Here is a 26,339-nt window from a genome sequence, read left to right as displayed (position 1 = left end):
ATGTGACATTTTTGGATACATTTTAAATGGAAGAAAAGTTGTCAATTACAGGACACCAGAAACTGCACAAACATTTTGCTCCTTACCTCATAATGGCAATCTTTAGATGTGTACAGAGTTAATTTTACCATCCTACTGTCATTTTGGGGTTGAGGAACATGCAACTTGGCAGACAGCTGAAGTGGTAGTTCATCACTTAGAGAAAGAATTTAAAAAAAAATTAAAAGTTAATCAATGCATATATAATATGTATATATTTTAACTGCTAAAATGAAAAAACACACAGGTCTAATACTGAAAACATCTTAGATTGACAATGCTGTTTGTATCCACGCAGACCAAAATAGCTATGTACAGTAAAAGTCCTTTAAAACAGGCATCAATGGGACCAGACTGGTGTAGGTGATAGCCATACGACATGTACAAAACTCCCTTGGTTAGAGTGGGGAACCATCAGGAGAAAAAAAGTTTTAAGTGAAAAGATAAAATATGCTAATATTACTTTTAAAAAAAAAAAGGTTAAATATTACTGTCCTTAGCTTTAAACCATTTACTTCCTTAGGATAGTCAACATTATGAATTCTTAGATAACACCTTTAACTCTTTCAGCACCTGAGTTTTTTATTTTTTTTTCATTTCTGTGTTTTCGTTTTTCAGTCCTTGCTTTTCCTGGGCCAAAACTTTTTTTTTTTTTTTAACTTTTCCCTTCACATAGCTGTATGAGGGCATTTTTTTTGTGGGACAAGTTGTACTTTCTAATTCCACCATACAGTATTGCATACAATGTAGTAGGAAGCTAGAAAAAAAATTCTAATGGGGTGAAATTGGAAAAAAAAATGTAATTCTGCAACAGTTTTTGGCTTTTGTTTTTATGGGAACATATGCGGAAAAACTGTCCTATGTGTCCCATGCCTCATTTAATACATGACAATATCCTGCTAGCCTTAGAAGCAGCTAACTGACATTGTATGCTGTTATTTATTCTATGATCTACAAGTACACCCAAATCCTTCTCTACAAGTGACTCTCCCAGTGTTAAGCCTCATGCACACGTCCGTGGAACACGGACCGTGAGATACCAGCCTGGATTCCTGCTGAGTGCAGGAGCGCACGGCGTCATTAGCAACCAATGATGCCATGCGCTCCTGCACTCAGCAGGAATCCAGGCCGGCATCTCACGGTCCGTGTTCCACAGACGTGTGCATGAGGCTTTACCTCCCTTGGGACATATGATGCATGTAGATTACGACCACCCAGATGCATAACTTTACATTTATCCACATGGAACCTCATTTGCCAAGTTGATGCCCAAACACTCAGAGTGTCCAAGTCAGCTTGCAGTTTTTGGACATCTTACATAGATTCCACAGTACTACATAGCTTGGTGTCATCTGCATAAATCAAAACGGTGCTATTAATCCCATCCTCAATATAATTAATAAATATATTTAACAATAGGGGATCCAGCACTGAACTTTGGGGTACACCACTTATAACACAGGACCATTCAGAATAGGAACCATTGTTGACAAGTCTCTGGACACGGTCCTTCAGCCAGTTTTCAATCCAATTCCAAACTATACTTTCTATGCCTATAGACTTAATTTTACCAATTAAACATCTGTGATGGACAGTATCAAATGCCTTTGCAAAATCCAAGAACACTAAATCACAGCCGCCACTCTGTCCAGGCTTTTACTCACCTCCTCATAAAAGCAAATCAGGTTAGTCTGACTTCTTCTGTTCTTCGTAAACCCATGCTGGTTATCATGTATGATATTATTACCAGTCACATACTTCTGTACATGGTCCTTCAAACATTTTTCCCACAACAAGATAAGCTTAATGGTCTACAATTACCTGTGGAGGACCTAGAGCCCTTTTTGAATATAGGCACCACATTTGCCTTGCGCCAGTCACTTGGCGCTTTACCAGTCCCTAGAGAATCTATAAAAATTATGAACAGGGGTATAGCAAGAAATGAACTTCTTTAAGAACTCTTCAGTGTAATCCATTTGGACCTGGAGCCTTGTTCACATTTAACTTATTTAACTTAACTTCTACATATCTACAGTTAGCCAATTGAGTACCGTATTTTTTCACCATAAGACGCACCTAGGTTTTAGAGGATAAAAAAATAAGAAACAAAAAAGCTCAGACTCCCAATATTAATCAGAGCTTAGAACAGACCTCAAATGTTAATAAGCCCCCATATTAATCAGATCTCCATGTTAATGACTCCCATATTAATAAGCGCTCAGATCAGAGAAAAAATAAAATAAACCAACTTACCTCGCCTGCTCTGAACACCGCAGCCGCAGCTCCTGAGACCCAGCTCCTGCTCTTCCTGTTCTTCTTGCCATGACTCTGTACGCAGGATACAGCATAGCAGTCGGCTGAGGAAGACCAGGAAGCAGTGAGTAAAGAGCCTAGGGAACACTGCATTAATCGTTTCCCGGTCCTCCTCTAATAATGACCACCATAGTATTTGCCCCATAAGATGCAATGACAAAAAAAAAAAGTGTGTCTTATAAGGCGAACAATACAGTATATTACTGGACTATACTAACAGTATTATCAGCCCTGGCACCACCAATACCAGCTCCTTTCTCTTCTTTTGTAGATACATGGCTAAAAAAAAACAACATTTAGTAAACCTGCCTTTTCTTTATATTCAGTGACCCCCCTAATTTTTTACCAGTTTTTAGGGGACCTACCTGCTCTGAGCTTTTTAGCAGTTATATATTTATTTTTGGGGCATTTGTTTTGCCCTCTTTTGCCACCTGCTGTGTTGTGAAGATTTAAACTTTTTTTTTTTTTTTACAGATTTTATTAAGCTCTTTGTAAATGTCAAAGGCTACAGCTGACACCTCAGATCTGTATTTTTGAATGCCCTATTTATTGCCCTTTTAACAGTAGCTCTAAGCCAAGTGGGGTTTAATTTTTTTTTGCCTTTTATACTTGTTACCTACAGGAATACATTTTGCAGTGAAATTACCTAATATGGATTTAAAGCTATCCCATTTATCCTCAATACTATTATGTGATAGTATCTGCTCCCAGTCTATGCCCTGAAATGCTGCCCTCGACCCGGGGAAATCAGCCTTTTTAAAATTCTGTCTTTTTGCTCACCCAGCCAGAGTTTGCTTTTTATAGTTCAGGTGGAATATAATTATATTGTGATCACTATTGCCTACTGTTTCACGAACAGTAACATTTCCAACAAGCTCTGCATTGTTAGAAATTATAAGATTCAACAAAGTATCACCCCTAGTGTGATCTTCTACAACAATGACCTGGGTTGACAGGGTTTTCCCCATAATAATATTCACAACTAGTGGGTAGCTTATTAAAACTTAACATTTATTAATGTCCAAGAATAAAATAATAGGCCCTGAAATAACAAAACAAACAAAGAACACAACCATTGGCTGCGTTAATCTCCTTTGGAAGCAATGCTAACAAGAAGATGGGAGAGGACCAAAGCATGGATAGCGGTGTAAAAAATAGAATGAGAGGAAAAGACGCATAGATGGAGAGACACAGTGCTGGGTTGTACACCCTAGGTGTCCCTAGCTCTATCTCTCGTCCTCCTACTCTACTGTATACACCCTGCCGTCACCCTCCCTAAAAGTGGACTGCCCAGCTTTGCCCGACAGACAGAATAAGGTCCATAGGATCCCAAACTAATCTACCGGTTAAAAGGGGAGCAATTGAACTGACAGAATGATGAGGTCGATTGGACTAAGTCGCAGTGTGGCTATGAAAGGACCGCAATACTCAGTGCAATCAACACTCTGACATTTACAATGGTAGCTATGTGGCTAACAAGTTAATTAAGAGTACTGACGGGTTTCCTCGATGGTTACTGATTCCTCAGGGGACCAAATCTTATATCAGTGACCCCTCGGTATTAGGTCACTTTGCTCAAGTGGGAAGTACATAGAAGACCCGGCTTAATGCAAAGCTCCAAGATTATGTGCTGCAATCAATCCTGGTTGCTGGTGGCTATGTAGTATCCTTTTACCAGTCCGATCACCAACAGGTCTCTATTTAAACCTCAACCATATGTCGATTTCATTCCAGACAATTATGGCCAAGTCTCCCCTCAGTTCATGTGACCACACATCTTAAGGTCACCAATCACAACTGATATATAAATTAGCTCATCAGTGTGAATATTGTCCAGGTACAAATAACGCAACCTAGATCTGATTCCATTCAGTAATGTTCATTGAAATATTAGCTAGCGCACATTGAAACAGCTCTCCTGGTCTAGTCACACCAGGAAATATTCAGAGACTGTTCAATGGCGTGTGCTCTTAAGTGCTAAACAGCAATGATATATAAGCACAAAAAAAAAAGAATATTTTATTCTTGGACATTAATAAATGTTAAGTTTTAATAAGCTACCCACTAGTTGTGAATATTATTTGGATTTGAAGGGTTTAGCCCATTAGTACCAACAGTAGTCTGACCTACTCAAATTGGTTGTGTTATAGGGTTTTCCCCAGCCCCACCTATCAATCTGTTTATCCGATCTGCAATATGCCAAACCCGAGCACCCGGAAGACAACACACTGTTCGCCATTCACAGTCTCCACGACAGATGACCCTGTCAGTGCTTTCGGAATTTTCTGATCCCCGCGGTCTGTGACTGCGGGGATCAGAAACTTCAAAATGACACATCTTTTCATTTTTAACTCCATCCGCTGCAGCACTCATTGTTATGTGTCGGCGGGCTGTGCGGAAGAGGGGGATGTGCAGGCAGTGCAGGCGCTCGATCATCCGCCCGCCCTCTCTCATTTCCAGGATGGCCGAGCGGTTAGTAGAGTATCAGCACATTGCTGACACTCTGCTTGAAACGGCTGACATCTGTGCTGGCACAGATGTCAGCCGTTTAACACATTCCATGCCGTGGTCCGTAGGGACCACTGTATGGAAGCGGTTAACAGGGAGGGAGCTCCCTCCCTCTCCATTAGGGGCTGCTGTGCCGTTTCAGCCCCCAATTCTTGACGGGATCACAGCGGGAGGGGACCCCCTCCCTCCCCATTACCCGCTGCTCTGTTGTGGCAGCGGGTGATGGTTATCATAGCAACCGGACGCCTTCACAGGCTTCTGGCTTGCCATGGTAAGGATAAGTCTGATCAGACTTCTGCTAAAGTGTAAAGTGAAAATACAGTACAGTACAATATATAGTGTACTGTATTGTATTATACAGACATCAGACCCACTGGATCTTCAAGAACCAAGTGGGTCTGGGTAAAAAATAAATAAAAACAAGTGAAAAACAAGTAAAAAAAACAAACACATTTATCACTGATTAAAAATTAAAAACATTAAACATTAAATACACTACACATGTTTGATATCACCACGTCCGTAATGACCTGGTCACTTTTTTGGAGTTTCTACTGTAGGGGTGCATCAGGGGGGCTTCAAATAGGACATGGTGTAAATAAACCAGTCCAGCAAAATCTGCCTTTTAAAAACCATATGGCATTCCCTTCCTTCTGTGCCCTGCTGTGTGCCCGTACAGCAGTTTACGACCACATATGGGGTGTTTCTGCAAACTACAGAATCAGGGCAATAAATATTGAGTTTTGTTTAGCTGTTAACCCTTGCTTTGTTACTGAAAAAAATTGATTAAAATGAAAAACTTGCCCAAAAATGTAAATTATAAAATTTTATCTCCATTTACCATTAACTCTTGTGGAACACCTAAAGGGTTAACAAAGTTTGTAAAATCAGTTTTGAATAACTTGAGGGGTGTAGTTTCTAGAATGGGGTCATTTTTGGGTGGTTATTATTATGTAAGCCTCACAAAGTGACTTCAGACCTGAACTGGTCCTTAAAAAGTTGGTTTTAGAAAATTTCTGAAAAATTTCAAGCTTTGCTTCTAAACCCAAAAAATAAAATGGCATTCCCAAAATGATCCAAACATGAAGTAGACATATGGGGAATGTAAATTTATAACTATTTTTGGAGGTATTACTATGTATTATAGAAGTAGAGAAATTGAAACTTGGAAAATTGCTAATTTTTAAAAAATTTGGGTAAATTTGGTATTTTTTATAAATAAAAATGATTTTTTTTAATCCATTTTCTCAGAATGGCCTGGATAAGTAAAAGCGTTTTAAAGTTATTTACACCTAAAGTGACACTGGTCAGATTTGAAAAAAATGACCTGATCCTTAAGGTGAAAATGAGCCCGATCCTTAAAGGGTTAAAGAGTTGTACTTATAACATTTTATCTTTTCTTTGATGGAAAGATGGAGGATTGAACCTCTGAATCTATGAGAATGCCTCTGCATTAATGAATGAGATTTGCTTTTGGAAAGTGTATTACCCAACTTAAAAGGAGCAATTTTCTTTAGGCCAGCCTACTTTCTAAGACCAGTAACCGTAATATCGAGCAGTCAAAAATGTCCATTGGTCACATAGCCAAGGCGCAGCTCAGTCCCATTTAAGTGAATGGGGTTAAGCTGTAGTACCAAGCACAGCCTCTATTTAATGAATGGAGCTGTGCTAGGTGAGCTGATCAGTTGGGGTGCCAGGTGTCAGATCCCCACCAATCAGATATTGTTGACCTATAGCACGGATGGGTAATCAGTATTAAAAAATCCAGAAAACATCTTTAATTGATAATGCAGAATTACAAGGATGATGGAAAGTCAAATCTTAGACACTACTAAGAGTTTGGATAATTGAGTATGTAGAAATACATGCCCTTTAAATGGTCACTCTACGTTTAACAATCTTTGCATTAATAAATCAACAGCACAGGTGAAAAAATTTTGAAATATTAGACAAAAAAAAGAATACTTTTCTCCTTCTAGCAATTCTTTCCCCCCTCTATAAACTTATGGGCAGCATGTGTGCCTATGCTTCTCTGTACTTCCTCCATTCTCTGCCCCAATTGCTCTCTTTAGACCTTCAATGAGCAGCCAGTAATCTGATCATTCAGTATGCTGACCATAATGTTTGTCTCTCAAGATAGATTTAGCAAAATAACTTTATAAGGGTGGAGAAAAGACTTACATTACTCTTACCGGTAATCGTTTTTTCCCTTTAGCCTCCACAACGGCAGTAAACATGGCAGTAAACATGGAGATTATCCCGCCTTCTCAGGGACAGGAAAACCGCTTTGTGGATCAGCCCATATAAGGCCCCCTCCCTCTTACCTCTCCAGTTAGTAACCTAGTACTCAGAGATAAATGCAAGGAAGGTTTAATAAAGAACATAAGTAACAAATATCAGAGCCAGCATGCTCTAACTTACAGGATTAGAAGAACATATATATTTCATTAATAGAATACATACATATAAGTATGAATACATATTAAATAATGTATATATATATATATATATATATATTTTTTTATTTTTTTTTGGGGGGGGGGGAAATTCCTCCTGCCATTGTGGAGGCTAAAGGGAAAAAACGATTACCGGTAAGAGTAATGTAAGTCTTTTCCCTACGCCTCCACAACGGCAGTAAACATGGAGGAAATAACATAGGAAAATAGCCTAGGGTGGGACAACTGCAGATAGGACCCTACGCCCAAAAGCTAAATCCCTATTTGCAGAAACATCTAATTTGTAATGTCTAAAAAATGTACATGGATTGGACCATGTGGCTGCACAGCAGATGTCCTCTAAGGAAGCTGAAGCACCCTCGGCCCAGGACGTGGCTAGGGCCCTGGTAGAGTGAGATTTGAGAAACGGTGGAGGAGGAACACCCTCTGTCTGGTAGGCTAGATAGATACAGGACATGATCCATCTTGATATTGAAGTCTTGCTGGCAGCTTTCCCCTTCAACATGCCCAGGTATTGAATTAGAAGTTGATTAGTCTTCCTAATCTCCTTAGTGGCTTCCAGGTATTGGAGGACACATCTCCTGACGTCCAGGTTATGAAAAAGTCTCTCTTTTTCGTTCTTTGTCTGAGAACAAAAGGATGGAAGGATAATTTCCTGTTGGCAGTGAAATTTAGAGACTACTTTCGGAAGGAATTCAGGAGCATGTTTTAGCGTGATCCTGTCGTCTGAAACAGAAAGGTATGGATGCAGGATAGAAAAGGCCTGTATTTCGCCTACTCTTCTGGCCGTAGTGATGGCTAGCAGGAATGATGTCTTAAAGAGGACCTTTCACCAAAAAAAAAAAAGTAAACTAACAACACTACCTTATGCTGCTGCTGCCAGTGATGCCCAGACACGTTTTCTTATTTATAATGGACCCCCCGTTCGTCCGCTTTGCCCCCCGTTATGTTTGGCGCCGAATATGCAAATGAGGCGCCTAAGTTATAGTAGGCGTCGATTCCCTAGGTATGGTAGGCGGTCTTCTGTCTCCCTTGCTGCCAGCGCATCCAATCGCAGCGCTCGGCTCTTAGCAAGGGAGACGGAGCTCAAGTTCTCGCGAGAACTTGTGCTTGCAGAGTTCCGGAGCCGGCGCCGTCTCGGAGTCCCCAGCGCAGAAGACAGCAGCAGCAGCAGCAGTGACGGCATCGTTCGGGTAAGTGTAAAAATCACCCCTCCGGAACTCTGCAAGCACAAGTTCTCGCGAGAACTTGAGCTCCGTCTCCCTTGCTAAGAGCCGAGCGCTGCGATTGGATGCGCTGGCAGCAAGGGAGACAGAAGACCGCCTACCATACCTAGGGAATCGACGCCTACTATAACTTAGGCGCCTCATTTGCATATTCGGCGCCAAACATAACGGGGGGCAAAGCGGACGAACGGGGGGTCCATTATAAATAAGAAAACGTGTCTGGGCATCACTGGCAGCAGCAGCATAAGGTAGTGTTGTTAGTTTACTTTTTTTTTTTTGGTGAAAGGTCCTCTTTAAGAGTAAGAATTCTTAAGGGTATATCTGCAATTGGCTCAAATGGAGGGTACATAAGCTTGGACAGTACCAAGTTTAAGTCCCAGGGAGGCACTAGGGATCTTAACCTAAGGCGAATCCTGGTGGCCGCCTTAAAAAACCTTTTTATTATTTCCATGTTAGCCAGTTTACAGTCCATAAATACACTCAAGGCTGCTATCTGAACTTTCAATGTACTTACTGCGAGACCTTTATCCAACCCTGCTTGGAGGAAGTCCAGTATGAGGGACATTTGAGGTTCTCCTGAAGGATCGTATTTGTTTCCCCCAAAAAAGTAGAAAGGATTTCCAGGCCCTCAGATATATTTTCGAGGTGACAGGTTTCTACTAAGTAGTAAGGTGGAGATCACTTTCCCGGAGAAACCTTTGTTCCTCAGGATATTTCTTTCAGCCTCCAGGCCGTCAGACGGAGTTGAGAGACTTGAGGATGAGAAACCGAACCCTGAAGTAGAAGGTCTGGGCGAGGGGGGAGGATCCAGAATTCTTCTCCTGCCAGAATCTTCAGGATCGGAAACCATGATCTGCGGGGCCAAAATGGGGTGATCAGGATGATTCGGACTTTTTCTTCCAAAATTTTTGCTATGACCCTCTGTATGAGGGAGAATGGCAGGAATGCATATAACAGGATTGGTGGCCAGGGTACCGAAAGCGCATCCACTCTTAAGGGTTGATCTTCTACTGCCAGAGAGTAGAAATTCGGAACCTGTCTGTTCTTTCTCATGGCGAACAGGTCGATCTTCGGCGTTCCCCATCTGGAACAGATCTGCTTGAATACCTGGGGGTTTAGCATCCACTCTCCTGCGTTTAGCTGGTCCCGGCTGAGGAAGTCCGCCACCCGATTCTCTTTTCCTCTCACATGGGCTGCTGAAAGAGACTGAATATTTTTTTCCGCCCAACTGAAGATTCTTCTCACCACCAGGGCTAGCGATAGGCTTCTTGTGCTGCCCTGCTTGTTCAGATATGCCACTGTCGTAGAGTTGTCCGACAAGATCTTTACATTCCTCTGCAGGAGGGAGGGTGCGAATGTTTTTAGGGCTTCCCAAACCGCAGACAATTCTCTTTTGTTGGAAGAGGCTTCTTGCAGAACGAGACCCCACTGGCCCTGAGCTAGTTTCCCTTCCATGTGGGCTCCCCATCCTTGTTGGCTGGCGTCTGTAGTATTAACTACCTGGTCTGATGGTCTCCAGGGTACTCCTTTCAAAAGGTTTTTCCGATCTGCCCAACAATTCAAGGATGTCTTTACTGCCTGAGGGATCTTTACCTTCTTGTTTAAGGATGTCTGCTTTTTGTCCCAGGTTCTTAAGAGGAATGATTGGAGGATCCTTGAGTGAAACTGTGCCCATTTTACTGAAGGGATAGTGGATGTCATTAGACCCAGGATGACCATTATGTCTCTGAAAGAGACCGAGCTCTGTTTCTGAAATCTCCTCACTGTCGTGATCAGGGAATCTTGTTTCTGCAGAGGAAGAAAAGAGATAATTTTCTCCGAGTCTAACAGCACTCCTAGAAAGCTTATCTGGGTTGAGGGTAGGAGACAGGATTTTTCCGTATTGATTATCCACCCCAGGCTGGTAAGTGTGGTCCAGATTGTCTGGAGCTGCAGGAGTAACCGATACGATGATGGGGCTGCTATTAGGAAATCGTCTAGATACGGAAAAAATAGAATTTCCTTTAGGTGAAAGAACTTTGATACCTCTGTTATGACCTTTGTAAAAAGTCTTGGGGCTGAGCTGAGACCAAACGGAAGTACCCGGAATTGGAAGTGGCACAGCTCTCCCTCGAACCATGTCGCCAGTCTCAGGAATTTCTGATCTTCCTTTCTGATGGGTATATGGTAGTAGGCATCTGCCAAATCTAATGTTACCATAGTGCCGTTCCTTGAGATCAGGCTGATGACTGTCTTTATGGTTTCCATTTTGAACTTTTTGTATATGATGTATCTGTTCAACATCTTCAGGTTTATTATTAACCTGAACGAGCCGTTTGGTCTTTTTATCAAGAAGATCGGGGAGTAAAAACCTTTCCTCTGTTCCTGCTTTGGAACTGAGATGATGGCCCCTTTCTCCAGCAGAAGTGTCAATTGATGATCCATAGCTTTCTGGCTTATTTCCCCCAGACGAGGGTTCTCCATATATCTGTCTGGTGGGCAGGATTTTAATTCTAGACTGTACCCGTTTTTTATTACTGTTGAACCCATGGAGAGGCCTGGATATTTACCCAGGCAGGATAGAATTGGGACAGTCTTCCTCCCACCACGCCTGTGGCGTCATTGAGAAGAAGTGTGGGCCGATTTGTCAGGGTTAAACAGGAACCCTCTGCCTTTACCCCTATTGGACTGCCAGGCTGGTCTAGTGTCCTTTCTTTTTTGGTCCGGCCTACCTCGTTTTTGGGACCGAAAGGACCGCCTTTGCTGAAAGAATTTTGATTCTGTAGGAAAGCCCTTCTTCCTATCCGAAGCTTTCTCCAAAATGTCGTCCAAGGCCGTACCAAACACCCTATCCCCCTCACATGGTAGAGTGCACAGCTTGTTTTTGGAGGCTGTGTCACTGGACCAGGTGCGTAACCATACTGCTCTTCTAGCAGAGTTAGAGAGGGCTGCAGATCTGGCTGAAAGTTTCACTATATCTGCTGATGCATCTGCCATGAAATTAGCAGCCTATTTTAGCATTGGTATAGAAGCCAAGATGTCTTCCCGTGGAGTGCCTGACTCTAAATGTTCCTCCAATTGTCCCAACCAAAGGCCCAGGGTTCTTGCCGTATAAGTTGCGGAGATCCCTGGTCTTAGAGTGGCCGTAGAAGATTCCCACATCTTTTTAAGGAGGCTTTCACATCTTTTGTCCATCGGATCTTTAAGAAGACCGAGGTCTTCAAATGGAAGGGCAGTTTTTTTGGAGATTCTTGCTACTGGGGCATCTACTTTAGGGGTCTTATCCCAGGCCACAGAATCTTCTTCCGTGAAAGGGTATTTTCTTTTTAACCACTTAGAGGCGGATTGTTTTTTCTCAGGGTCTCTCCATTCTGAGTGTATTAATGCCCTGATGTTAGGGTGGACGGGAAAAACTAGTTTTTTCTTGTCCCCTAATCCAGCAAACAATTGGTCTTGTACTGAAAGGGGTTCTCTGGGTTCTTCCAGATTTATTGTAGCCCTAATTGTTTTCAGTAGGGAATCCGTCTCTTCAACTGAACAGAGAGGTTTACCGCCTGCTTGGTCTGAAATATCAGAATCAGGCTCAGAGGAAATTTCACCTTCATCCAGGTCAGAGTCCTGTACATTAGAGACTATGGCTCCGGAGGTAGATGGTCTGGGAGACAATGTAGATAATTTAGCTTCTACAGCTGCACCCACTTCTTCTCTAATTATGGTTTTCAGACTTTCTATTAAGGATGGGGTCTCCTCTGACACAACCTTGTCACAACACTTCTGGCACAAGGATTTCTTGTATGCACTAGATAGCAATTTCTTGCACATAACGCATTTTTTCTTCAAAGGTGGATATTTTTTTGAGGATTCTTTACCCTGAGAGACACAATATTGGAGAGGAAAAGTTTATCCTTAGTCTCTTTAAAAAAAAAAAGGGTAAAGAACCACCACCAAGGAGACCCAAGTGCAGGATAAAGCAACCTGTCATTTAGTAACGGGAGGAGGCTTACCGGGCTAGAGGGCCTGGAGGTATCTGTGGGCCGCCTGGGCGAATCGTCTGCTTGCTGGGACATCTTCTCAGGAGTGGAGCGCAGGAGCTGCATCGGAACGCCGGCAGCCGCGCTCCTTTACTTCCTGGTCCCCAATGATGACGACATATGCTCCGCCCCCTCCTGCGCCACGCGCCGGCCACTGACGTCACCTAGGATCCTGCCGCCGGCGCTCGCGCACAGGGTTAAGATGTGGGGAGCGTTCCCAGGCCTAGGAACGCTCCCCCGGCTCGCAGAACAGGGCCGGTCCGCACTGGACGTGGGTCCATAGCCAGGGGTGGCTTAAACCGCAGGGAAGGAGGAACCTTTACCGAGTTCCGCGACCCTATCCCCTGCCTCAGCACTCCGGCCAGAGCCGGGATAACAAACCAAAAGGCTGGGCGCGTGACTGATCCATCCGGCAAGTCCTGACCTTCTGAGGGACAGGAAAACAACTGGAGAGGTAAGAGGGAGGGGGCCTTATATGGGCTGATCCACAAAGCGGTTTTCCTGTCCCTGAGAAAGCGGGATAATCTCCATGTTTACTGCCGTTGTGGAGGCGTAGGGAAAAAGGCATTTTTCTCTGAAAACATATGCTTCACAAAGTGTCTTCTAATCAACAGTACTATCAATTTAAGCAAAGTTGATGAAAAGGGTACGTTACCAAACTTGTGGGGTGCAATGCTAGTTTGCCTCCACGTGGTGAAACCTGGGTAACTCTAAATGAACTAGCGAACATAGGTGGTCAGACAATCCAAGGATCTCCTGACAACAAATAGACACTCACTTTATACCTCTTACCTCAAAGCAACATGTCCCAGAACAGAAAAAGCAGACCTTCTCAGGACCAAAAGACTAGAAAGCTCAGACCATTAGTCCGAATCTGTCACCTGAACATAGAAAGCTTAAGCTATCCAAAAAGCCAATACCTATCAAAGCTCTTAAACACCGAAAACATTGATCTGATTGCCATACAGGAAACACATTGCGATACAGAGATGCAACTACAAAAAAAGAGGAAGAATACCAGGTTATGTTCTACTAGGAGCAACATACCATTGAGAGTACGGTGCAGCAACATATGTCAGACACAATATTGAAAACGCACTTCTTGTATCCAGTACTACAAACGAAGATGTCCATAGCATGGTTACAAAGATAGGAAACATCACAGTAATGAATATCTACAAAAACTGCACACGCACTTCCCTTTACAAGTGAAGACATCTCCCAGGCTCTTAAAGACGTGACATCGGAAAAGGCCCCAGGATTTGACAACATCCACACAGAGTTTCTTATAAATAGTGGCAAGTACACAAGAAAATGGATGTCAGATTTCTTTACAGATCTAATGCAAACAGCAAATATTCCTCAGGAATTCAAACAGTCAAAGATAATAGCCATATTAAAACCTGGCAAACCAGGACTCCAACTGAGGTGACAGGACTCATCTCAGGTTAATTTGCATATGTATCAAAGCATTTTTTTTACACAATAAAAGCACACAGAGCTATGGGGACTGGGTATTGCGGATGTGCTAGCAGCCATCTAGCAACCCATGTCCTCAGCTCTACACACAAAATCCTGGCGACAGGTTCCCTTTAAGCCTGTACATCGCGGGTATACCTCAAACTAGAGCAAATAAGTTTGGATACGCTGATGACTGGGTAATGGCAACAAGAAACACATCAATAAAAACGACAGAAGAAATCCTAACACCCGACCTAAAAGTGCTGGGACAATATTTAAAAAAAATGGAGACTCCAACCAAATGCCACTAAAATGGAAGTAACCTGTTTGCACCTTAAAAATAAATTAGCTAAAAGAGAACTTAATTTAACTTAAAATACAATTTGAAAACACCTCTCTAAAGCACAACCAAACACCTAAATACCTAGGTGTAACCCTAACTAGAACCCTGTCTTACAAGGAACACCTAACAAAAACAGCTGAGAAGCTAAAAAGAAGAAACAATATCATCCAAAAGCTGTGTGAAACAACCTGGAGTGCATCGGCCTCCACTCTGCGCTCCTCGGCTCTGAGTCTTGTATTCTCTGCTGCTGAATACTGCGCCCCAGTATGGCTTAACAACCCACACATACTAAAAATAGACACTGAACTGAACAACATTATGCGCATGATATCAGGGACTGTCAAATCAACCCCCACATACTGGCTGCCCCCATCCTTTCCCTCTGACCGCCTTTGTACTAACTTGTTATTCTGCCGATATCCCGCGCCTGCGCACTCAATCCTTTGGCCGGCGCATGCGCACTGCGATGCCCATTCCTTGTATGGCATCACAGTAACTATTGCGCATGCGTCGGCTAACAACGCGAAAATCGGCGTATGCGCCGGCCAAAGGAATGAGTGCGCAGGCGCGGGATATCGGCAGAATAACAAGTTAGTACAAAGGCGGTCAGAGGGAAAGGATGGGCGGGCAGAGGGTAGGAAGGGACGGGGGGACGCAATGAGAAGGCTGAGCAAGCAGGGCACCTGAGAGAGTAACGCCGCCCTGGGCACTTGCGAGCCCTCATTTGCATATCTTATAAAGATCGTTTTTGAGGGTTCTATAAGTCCAGGATTGATGCCAGAGGTAATGTTTTTATTAACTGTAAGCATGCTAGGGAGCTGTGGGAAGGGTTAAAAAAGTGAAATGCTGGTGACAGACTCCCTTTAAGCCATATCCCACCACCACACCTGCGGAGAAAAAAATGCTCTAAAGAGAGAATAAAAAAAGATAATGGACTACAGAAACCTGCCGATACACATGGACATAAAAGATGCCAATGCCAGACTTCAATCTCGTAAACCACCTACCAAATGGTGTTCATCTGAGGGTTTAGGTCATGTGATATTTTTATAGAGCAGGTTGTTATGGACGTGGCAATACCTAAAATGTATGATTTATTTTATTTATTTAAGTTTTACACAATAATATTTTTGAAACAAAAAAAAAAAATCATGTTTTAGTGTCTCCATAGTCTGAGCCATATTATTATATTTTTTTTGTGGCGATTGTCTTAGGTAGGATATGATTTATGTGGGATGAGATGACGGTTTGATTGGCACTATTTGGGGATGCATATGACTTTTTCATTGCTTGCTATTACACTTTTTGCGATGTAAAGTGACAAAAAATGTTTTTACGGTGTTCACCTGAGGGGTTAGGTCATGTGGTATTTTTATAGAGCAGGTTGTTACAGACGCAGCAATATACCTAATATATCTACTTTTTCAATTTATTTTTTACATTTAACAGAATAAAAGCATTTTTTTGAAACAAACGAAAAAAAATCATGTTTTAGTGCCTCCATAGTCTGAGCCATAGGTTTTTTCATTTTTTGGGCGATTGTCTTAGTTAGGGGCTCATTTTTTGCGGGGTGAGGTGACGGTACTATTTTGGTGGGCAAACACCTTTTTGATCGCTTGGTGTTGCACTTTTAGTGATGTAAGGTGTTTTTTTAGCACAGTTTTTATTTTTTCACCGCGTTCATCTGAGGCGTTAGGTCATGCGATACTTTTCTTTTTTTCCCTATTTTTTCCAACAGTTTTTACTTTTTATATTTGTCCCACTGTGGGACTTCACCTTCTCAGGGTTTGATCCCTGTTTCAATTCAGTACAATACATTCTGTATTGTACTGAATTAAACTATCAGCGTCTTACACAGTAAGACGCTGACATTTGCCTAGGAGACCCAGTGCTCAGGCTGGATCTCCTGGCCTTTCGTAGCTGGCAGGTCCCAATGCCTGTGTAAGGCATTGGAGGTGCCATGGCAACCATCCGGTCCCTGCCAACGCAGGGCAGGGACCCGATGGCTAAGGAGAGCGAGCGCAAACCTCCCACATGCTGCGGTCAGCGCTGAACACGGCATATGAGGGGTTGATCCACCGGCATCGGTGTTATCACCGATGCTGGTGGATGCAGCGCGGATCCGGCTGTCAGTAACAATCGGATCCGTGCTGCTGATCACAGCAGCGCACATGGGGGGGAGAAGGACCACAGGACGAGAATGCTCGTCCTGGGGCGCAAAGTACCGGCCATTTAGGATGAGCATTCCTGGGTCATTAAGGAGTTAATCATATCTTTTATTGACTCCATAAAGAACATCCAAGATATCAACTTGCCAAGGAATTTGAGATTTACAATCAAAACTATTCAACCCCCATTGCAAATTAGGTATCATAGCCTGATTTGCAAACTTTCAACTGTTTTCAATAAACAAATCAAACAAGAAATTAAAGGCTATGTACACCTTTGGAGGCAATTTTTGTTTATAATTATATTTTACTCATTATTGGATAAAAATCATAATTTCAATTGGCCTTTATTAAAAATATTGAGACATTCTGTCACAAAGGGTTAACAGTTTTTCTAACTGTGTGACTGGTATTTTCTTTTTTACTTTGTGCAGGTCCGACATCTAATAAACCTCATCTCTAAACTACTAAGAGGTCATAAACACTTATTTAAGCCACATTCTTACCAGTAAGATAACAATTGAGCTATAATAAGTGTTTATAATGTCAGAGAGCAGAAATAGGAGCCCAACAGGCATTTTATAGAACTTAGAAACACTTGGATAACAAGAAAAAGTTATTTTAGGCCTCAAATTTTCATTTTTTACAAGAGGCAACATGAAAAAATGCACCCACAATTTGTTACCCACTTTCTCCTCAATGCTGCAATACCCCATATGTGCTCATATACAGTACTTATGTATGGGCACACAGGAAGGATCAGAAGAAAAGGAGCACCATATTGCTTTTAGAGGGCAGATTTTGCTGGAATATTGTTGGGGCGATATGTTGCATTTGAAGACACCCTGGGGTACTCCTACAGTAAAAGCCCCCAAAAAGTTACTCCATATTAGAAACTACTAGGGTTGTTGCCGGTATCGAAATTGCAGTCCTGCTCCATATGCTAATTACTATCGGAGCAATGGGGAGGAGACATCAGCTTCTCTAGTGGGCGTTTCTTCTCCCGGGCTGTAGCGCTGTCAAATCGCAGCACAGGGAGAAGGAACGCCCACTAGAGAAGCTGCAGTCTCCTCCCCATTGCTCTGATAGTATTTAGCATATGGAGCAGGACTACAGGAGACGGTAATGGGGCACAGCTGGCGAACGGAGCGGCGCCCAGGAATAATAGTAAGTGCAGGGACATCCCTGGGCGCCGCTCTATGTAGCCTGCTGCTTAAAGTCCGAACCCATATAAGGTAGTCTTTAACTTTTAATACAGGAGGCAGGTACCGGCAGCAGAATCGCATAGCCGACATCCTGCCTCTGACAGGGAGCTGTGATCAGCGGCAGTTAACCCCTCAGGTGCAGCACCTGAGGGGTTAACTGCAGCGGATCGCAGCTCCCTGTCATAGAGGTCGGGTGCCGGCTATTTGATTCCGGCACCCGCCTCCTGTATTTGTATTAACAGGCCAGTTATCTTCATTGGTGGCGCAGTGCGCCCCCCCCAACACCCCAGTATAATAAACATTGCTGGCGCAGTGCACCCCCCCCAATACCCCAGTACAATAAACATTGGTGGTGCAGTGCGCCCCCCAACACCCCAGTATAATAAACATTGGTGGCGCAGTGCGTCCTCCCCAACACCCCAGTATAATAAACATTGGTGGCGCAGTGCACCCCCCCAACACCCCAGTATAATAAACATTGGTGGCGCAGTGCCCCCCCCAACACCCCATTATTAATAAACTTTGCCAATGAGGGTTAAAAAAATAAAAATTAACTCACCTCCTCCAATTGATTGCGTAGCTGCCGGTCTCATGTCCTCTCTTCAGGACCTGTCAAAGGACCTGTGGTGATGTCACTGAGCTCATCACATGGTCCACTACCATGGTGATGGATCATGTGATGGACCTTGTGATGAGCGCAGTGATGTCACCACAGGTCCTTTTCCTCACAGATGAAGACAGAAGAGAAGCCGAGTGGATTAAGGCGAGTTAAATTTTTCTTTATTTTTTTTTAACCCCTCCAGCCCTATTTTACTTAGCATTCTGTTTTAAGAATGCTATTATTTTCCCTTATAAACATGTTATAAGGGAAAATAATTACATCTACACAACCTGGAACCCAAACCTGAACTTCAGTGAAGAAGTTCGGGTCTGGGTACCACAGTCAGTTTTTTATCACGCGTGTAAAAACTGAACAACGGAACGCAATCGCAGTCAAAACTGACTGCAATTACGTACCTACCCGCGCGGGTTTGCCGCAATGCACCCAGGACGCATCCGGAGCCAAAACGTGACGCCCGTCTGAAAGAGGCTTAGGGCTACTTTCACACTTGCGGCAGTGTGATCCGGCAAACAGTTCCGTCGTCGGAACTGCCTGCCGGATCCGCCGATCCGTATCCATCTCACAAATGCATTGCAAGAACGGATCAGTCTCTCCGCTTGTCATGCGGACAGACGGATCCGTCTTGTATCTTTTAACACATTTTTACCGCATGCGCAGACCGGAAGGACAGATCTTCTGTATTTTGAATGCCGGATCCGGCACTAATACATTCCTATGGGATCCGGCATTCCGGCAAGTCTTCAGTTTTTTTCGCTGGAGATAAAACCGTTGCATGCTGCGGTTTTATCTTTTGCCTGATCAGTCAAAATGACTGAACTGAAGACCTCCTGATGCATCCTGAACAGATTACTCTCCATTCAGAATGCATGGGGATATGCCTGATCAGTTCTTTTCCGGTATAGAGCCCTTGTGACGGAACTCTATCCCAATTTTACATATAAAATATATAAACAATAAATAAATATATTACATAGCGATGCGTCCGAAAGGTCCAAACTATTAAAAAATATCTCCTATGCAGTGAGCGCCGTAACAGAAATAAATAAATAAAAACCATGTGATTCGCCATTTTTTTGTCACCTTGTCACCCCAAAAAATAGGATAGGACTGTTCTATTATGGGCCAAACGTTTCATATTGAGTATCGCAATACTTTTTTATGGTGACGAAAGCGAATCAAAATTTTGGTATCGAAACAACCCTACGCTGATCTGAACGGCGTAGCGTTGTCACAATACCAAAATTTTCATTGGGTTTCGATTTGGCGACTAAAAATGTAATTTGACTCCTAAATTTTTCAGTTCAGGAGCCAATGGCTACTAGGTATTTTTTTTTAGTCTAGAGCACTGCCCCCTTTCCCAATTTTACATATAAAATATATATACAATAAATAAATAAACATTGCCACGTCCGAAAAATCCAAACTATTAAAATATTTTAAAAAATCTGCGCGATTCGCCATTTGTAAAAATGCGGAATGCACGTGGCTTTTTTGTTTTATTTTTTTCGCGTGGTATCGAATGGTATCGAGTATCGCAATACTTTTTTATGGTATCGAAAGTAAATCAAAATTTTGGTATCGAAACAACTCTAGAAACTACACCCCCAAGGAATTTTTCAAGGGGTGCAGCGAGCACCTTGGCCCAACAGGCTGTGAAAATTAAAAATTACATATTTTAAAGGAAAATCTTGCTTTAGGCCCAGATTATTCCTTTTCACAAGGGGTGACAAGATGTAATTCACCCCACAATTTGTTGCCCATTTTCTTCTGAATACAGAAACACCCCAGAAGTGGTCGTAAACTGCTGTATGGATACAAAGCAGGGTTCAGAAGAGAAAGAGCACCATGTGCATTTGAGGCCTAGTTTGGTGTTTACACAGCACCGGCCAACAACTGCAGAGGCTCTGAGGTGAAATATAAAAAAGACACTCCAAAGAAGTAACCCCATTTTTGAAACCACATCCCTCACAGAATTTACCCAGGGATGTAGTGAGCATTTTAAGTCCACAGGTGTTTGGCAAAAAAAATCACAGCCAATGGAGAATAGTGAAAATTGCTATTTTAACACAGGTATGCCATTCCCAATATGCTGTGCCCAGTGTGTGAAAATCAGGCCCTTGTATTATGCCGTGTTTTCTGGTTTTATAAGCACCCTATTTGTGGCCATAATCTTTTTAAACAGATTCCTGGCACTCAAATATTTTGGGGGTTCAACAACCACTTTAAAGGCTATGTACACCTTTGGGGATAATTTTTTATTTATTATTGCATCATACTCATTTTGAGATAAAAATATTTTTTTAATTGGTCTTTATTAAAAGTCCTTTTTTCTGTACAGAGCTGAGACGCTCTATTAGCACCCTTTGGATTTTCTGTCTTTTCCATCATACCAGGAGCTGATGGACTCCTTATCTCTGCTCTCTGACCTCCTAAACACTCATTATAGCTCAGTTCTTACTTACTCAAAAGAATGTGGCTTAAATAAGTGTTTATGACCTCTCAGTAGTTTAGAGATAAGGGTTAGTAGATGACCAGCACAAAGTGAAAGTACCAGTCACACTAGTACCAAGTACTAGTTTTTTTTATCATTGAGTAAAATGCAATCAAACTGGTGTAAAGTTGGACTAGCTTAATATCCCATAGCAACCAGATTCCACCTTTCATTTTTGACAGCTCCTTTGGAAAATGAAAGGTGGAATCCATGGGCAACTAAGCCAGTTATACTTTACACCAGTTTGATAAATAACCCCAACAATTTGTACACAGTTGTTTGGTATTGGAGTCTGAAAGATATTTTGAACAAACCACATATTTAAACTTTTTTTTAGGTTTTTGAGAAACATCTTTGTCTCCAATGCTTGAGACAGAAGCTTATATACCTTGAAATGAGATGTGGATGTGAACCCTGTGACAGCAATGGCAGGTTTGACGGTATGCTGCAGGAAGAAAACTGACAGGCTGTATGTACAGAGCATGTAGCAATTCCCTCTACTCTTTTCAGAAAGGAATGGGAAAGTAAGTCCTTTACAAAGGAGACTCTGACATCACTGATATCAAATTCAGAGAGAGTTGTTGACTGATGGCACACCAGAAATTACGCTATCCGCAGAGTAAGGCTGAGTACACACTTCAGTTACTGTGAGCCAAAACCAGTAGTGAAGCCTACACAAAGATAGGGTGTAAAAGACAGATCTGCACTAGGGATGAGTGAACCCAGACCGTAATGTTCGGGTTGTACCGAACATTACGGTGCCCGGGTACCTGAACACGAACTTTGTCGCGAAGGTCCGTGTTCGGATGATAAATAAAGCTTGTTGAAAGGATGCAGCACAGCCAATCAAGAAGCTTTTAAGCTGTAGTCACTTTAAAGCCTTCAGTCATGCCTACTATTGGCATGGCTGTGATTGGCCGGCGCAGCATGTAACCCTGCATGATTAAATGCCGGATCACATGTTGCGCTGCCATTTTGCTAAAACTAGTGTAGAGACAGAACGCTGCTGCACTGAGGGACAGTGTTAGGATTTTAATGTGGCTGTGAAGTCTGTGGGTGACCTATAGGCATTTTTTGTGGGTGCAATACACCTCCTTTGCACCAGTGACATAGAAATACAATACTAAATCGTGCTGTTCATTCTGTGGGTGACTTATAGCCATATTTTGGGGCGCAAACCAGCTCCTTTGCATCCGTCACACTGTAGTAATATACTTATTCAGCATTTTAATTCTGTTGGCGAGATAAACACATTTTTTGGTGACATTTCCCTAGAGTCCAGGCCTAGCACCTTTTCACTTCCCTCTTGTGTTCGGTGTGGAGTTTACTACCCACCCCACGCCGTGACATTATCAACCGCCACAAACCGTCATTTTTTGTTCGTGTCAGTGAGGCTATGGATCCAATCGCTGCACTAGCTAGACAATTGCAGGGTCTGTCTATAGAGGTAGCTGACCTTCGCACGGAGATCCAGGGATCACAGGATTCTGGTGCCAGTAGTAGTTACCAGGCCTTTCCTGAACCTAAGGTTGCACTTCCAGACAGATTTTCGGGGGGAAGCGATAATTTCATTCGGTTGAGAGAGTCGTGTAAATTGTACTTTAAGTGACGTCCGCTCTCATCTGGGGATCAGAGACAAAGAGTGGGCATTATCATGCCGTTGCTTAAAGAGGATGTTCAGTCTTGGGCTTTTTCTCTACCGACCAGATCACAGTCCCTCCAGGCGGTAGATAAATTTTTCAGAGCGCTAGGTCTTATCTACGATGACCCGGATCGGATCTCCCTAGCCGAGACCAAGTTACGTGGTTTACTGCAGGGAGAGCGTTCTGCTGAGTTATATTGCCCTGAATTTAGGAGATGGGCTACGGATACGGAGTGGAATGATTCAGCTCTCCGTAGCCAATTCTATCAGAGATTATCCAAGAGGCTAAAGGACGCGTTGGCCTTTCACGAATGTCATTGGAAGCGGCTATGTCCCTTGCTGTACGCACAGATAGACGCCTGAAAGAGACGAACTATCATATATGGCGGCTTCCTCTGACACCTTGGGTGGAGAGACTCTGACACCTGAGTTTATGCCTGGTGACGAACCTATGCAGTTAGGGGGAGCTACCCCTGGGCCTGCTTGAAAGAGTTTTAGTCATAAGAAGGGAGTATGTTGCCGCTCCACTATGTCATTATTTGGATGTAACTACGCCCACAGATTCCTTGCGTCCGCTCGGTGAAATCTCACGCAGGTGCAGTACCGTGGACTGCCTGCGCGATATAGAAGCTCCTGAGGGCAACAGCTTTAAATGTGTCACTGGGCATGCGCCGAGCCCAGTGCCAAATTTAAAGCTATTGCCCTCAGGAGCTTCTACACCGCACAGGCGCAGGCAGTCCGCGGTACTGCGCCTGCGTGAGATTTCACCGAGCGGACGCAAGGAATCTGTGGGCATAGTTACATCCAAATAATGACGTAGCGGAGGGGGCGGCGGCAAAGAGTTCGGGTGTGGGCAGTTACTTATGCTGGAAGAGGAGTGCTTGGGCTCTAAAGGAAGGCGGGCTGGGCACTGTAGGGGGGAGAGCTACTGGGCTCCAGAGAAGTATAATAACAATTATTCCCTAGATGGACAAATAGAAGTCTCTGTCTCAGGCCCAGATACAAAAAACAGGGAACATAAACAATACAATAAGAAAAGACAAGACTTAGCTGAAAGTAGAAAACTGGCAACTCCAGAAACACCACAGAGAACAACCGACCAGCTAGTTAGAAGACAGGAAGAAAATCTATAAACCGCACCTCCAAGAGTGAGAAGCGGCTACTTATGGGAAAGGTAAATTACCAACAAGAAAAATCTGAAGCAAGGGTGTGGCATTCACCAAAACACAGACACAATAAGATCCACAGGGAACTTGTCAATTTAACCCACGTGTTGCCAGTCTCTCAGATCTCCTGGCACCTGCCACAGGAACGTCCGTTGACAGTAACCCCCCTTTCTACGGGTGACCTCTGGGCACCCAAGACCAACCTTATCCGGGTGAGATCTATGAAAGGTATTCACTAAACGAATGGCATTAACGTCGGATGCCGACACCCACATCCTCTCCTTCGGTCCATAACCTCTCCAGTGGACAAGATATTGAAAGGATCCACGGAGAACTCGAGAGTCAACTATTTTCGCGATCTCGAATTCCAAATTACCGTCCACCATGACCGGAGCGGGTGGCAAGGAAGATGGCTGTAAAGTTTCCACATAAATTTTCAACAAAGACCTATGGAACACATTATGAATTTTCAGGGCCTGAGGAAGCTCAAGATGAAAAACTACAGGATTAATAAGGCCGTAATCCTATATGGGCCGATAACCCTTGGACCCAACTTCCAGGAAGGTACCTTCAACTTAATGTTTCTTGTGGACAGCCACACAGAATCACCCACACTTAGGTCCGGACCATTCATACCTTTCCTGCCAGCCACACGTTTATATTTGTTGCCCATATTTTTCAAGTTATTTTAAATTTTTCGCCATATCGATGACAATGATGACGAAAAACGTTCTTCCTCACGGATACCAGAAGTATTAGAACCAGAAAATGTGCCAAACTGCGGGTGAAACCCATAGGCCCCAAAAAATGGTGATTCACCAGTGGACTCCTGACTACGATTGTTTATGGCAAACTCTTCCAAAGACAAAAAGGAAGACCACTTCTCCTGGTTTTCAAATACAAAACATCTCAAGTAAGTCTCCAGACTCTGATTAGTGCGCTCCGTCTGTCCGTTCGACTGAGGATGAAAAGCCGTAGAGAAAGACAGTTGAATTTCCAGATGAGAACAGAATGCCTTCCAGAACCTGGAAACAAACTGAGTGGCGCTTTCCAAGACCACGTCAGAGGGAATGCCATGTAGTTTCACAATGTTGTCAACAAATACCTGTGCAAGGGTTTTAGCATTAGGTAGGCCTGGTAATGCAATAAAATGTACCATTTTATTAAAGCGATCAACTACCACAAGAATAATTGTCTTTCCTGAAGAATTAGGTAGATCAGTGATAAATTCCATGGATACATGAGTCCATGGTCTGGACGGAATGGGTAAGGGAAGTAAAGATCCAGAAGGTCAAGAATGTGTCACCTTGGCAAGTGCACAGGTAGTACAGCCTGACACATAGTCCTTCACACACTTACGCTACTCCGGCCACCAGAATCTACGAGCTACTGTATGAGGTGGGCAGTGGCCCTACTCCCAGGATGTCATGTAAGAACCGTACAATGATGTTCCTTCAACACCTTGTGACGCAATTCCGGTGGCACAAAGTTTCCCAGAGGGACACGAGTCTGGTGCGTCTCCCTGAGCCTCTAACACAGGGGTGTCCAAACTTTTTTCGAGGAGGGCCAGATTTGATGAAGTGAACATGTGCGGGGGCCGACCATTTTGCCCAACATTCTTTGAACCATTAAAATTACATGCAAATTAACTATTTTATGCAAATTTTATTGCAAACGGCATACCTTTCATTTTGTGACTTGGATGACAAATCTAAACAGGTGTTAAATCACTCTGCCTTCAATATAAAAAACAGGAGGCAGAAATATGTCGGAAACAGTACATTACAAGGTTGTCTGTTAACTTTTTAAATTCCAAAAATGTGAACAGGAACATAACACCAAGTATACACATATGTTCAAATATATTTATAACTGATTGACCAACTGACATTAAAGGGAACCTGTCATCAACTTTATTCCGCCCATACTATACTAAAGGCAGAATAAAGTAGAGACAGGTGAATTGATTTCAGCACTCTGTCATTTATAAGTTAAAAGTAAGTGGTTGCCGAGAACCAACATTACAATCATTGTAGACTGGGCCTGAGAAGAGTCCTGGTTATTCATAGATTCCTGCTCTCCCGCCCTCCTGCTGATGACTGACAGTCTTCTACCAAGTTCCAATCATCAGCAGATGGAGCAGGAGATTATGAATAACCATGACTCTTCTCAGGTAGATTTGACTCTTTTCCAGGCTCAGTCTGCAATTATTATGATGATGGTTCTCAGCAACCACTTACTCTTAGCTCATGAGGGGCACACTGCTGAAATCAGCATTTCTGTCACTAATTTATGCTGCCCTCAGTGAGATTAGCATAAAGTTGATGACAGGTTCCCTTTAACTGAGATTTTACAACGTATTCATCTCAACTGAAAAAAATCTTGCCTGCACTAATTTAAAGGGTGAAACTGAGATCTGGACTGCAGCAGATAGGCTAGATCTGGTTCAAAGGCTGTGGTTTTGATGCGCAAAATATCACGCAAGTGAGAGTCACTTAGTCTTGTCCGCATGCGATTCTTGTTAAGGTTCATAACAGAGAATGTCTTCTCACACAAATATGTTGAGCCAAACAAGCTCAGCATTTTCTTTGCCAATGTTCGAATCTCTTTAAAATGGCTCTTATCCAGTTGGCTGTAATATTTCACAAGAGAGAGCTGTTGGTGCCGACTGCGTAACTCACTGTCACAA

The 26,339-nt window shown here is 43.1% G+C and overlaps 1 protein-coding gene across 2 annotated transcripts in view; it reads right to left on the bottom strand.

Annotated features, from left to right (window-relative positions):
• Nucleotides 1–26,339, bottom strand: part of PGAP1 (post-GPI attachment to proteins inositol deacylase 1) — a 1,296,519-nt gene that overhangs the window by 492,666 nt on the left and 777,514 nt on the right. For both annotated transcript variants that reach the window (XM_040441657.1, XM_040441658.1), the window contains exon 18: nucleotides 87–195. In XM_040441657.1, coding sequence (XP_040297591.1) covers nucleotides 87–195 — 109 coding nt within the window. The remainder of the gene's footprint in view (nucleotides 1–86; nucleotides 196–26,339) is intronic.

This window comes from Bufo bufo, chromosome 7, assembly GCF_905171765.1.
Source record: "Bufo bufo chromosome 7, aBufBuf1.1, whole genome shotgun sequence".
NCBI classification, from domain to species: Eukaryota; Metazoa; Chordata; class Amphibia; order Anura; family Bufonidae; genus Bufo; species Bufo bufo.
The sequence above is the reverse complement of the archived record's forward strand: the minus strand, read 5'-3'. Positions and strand labels throughout refer to the sequence as shown.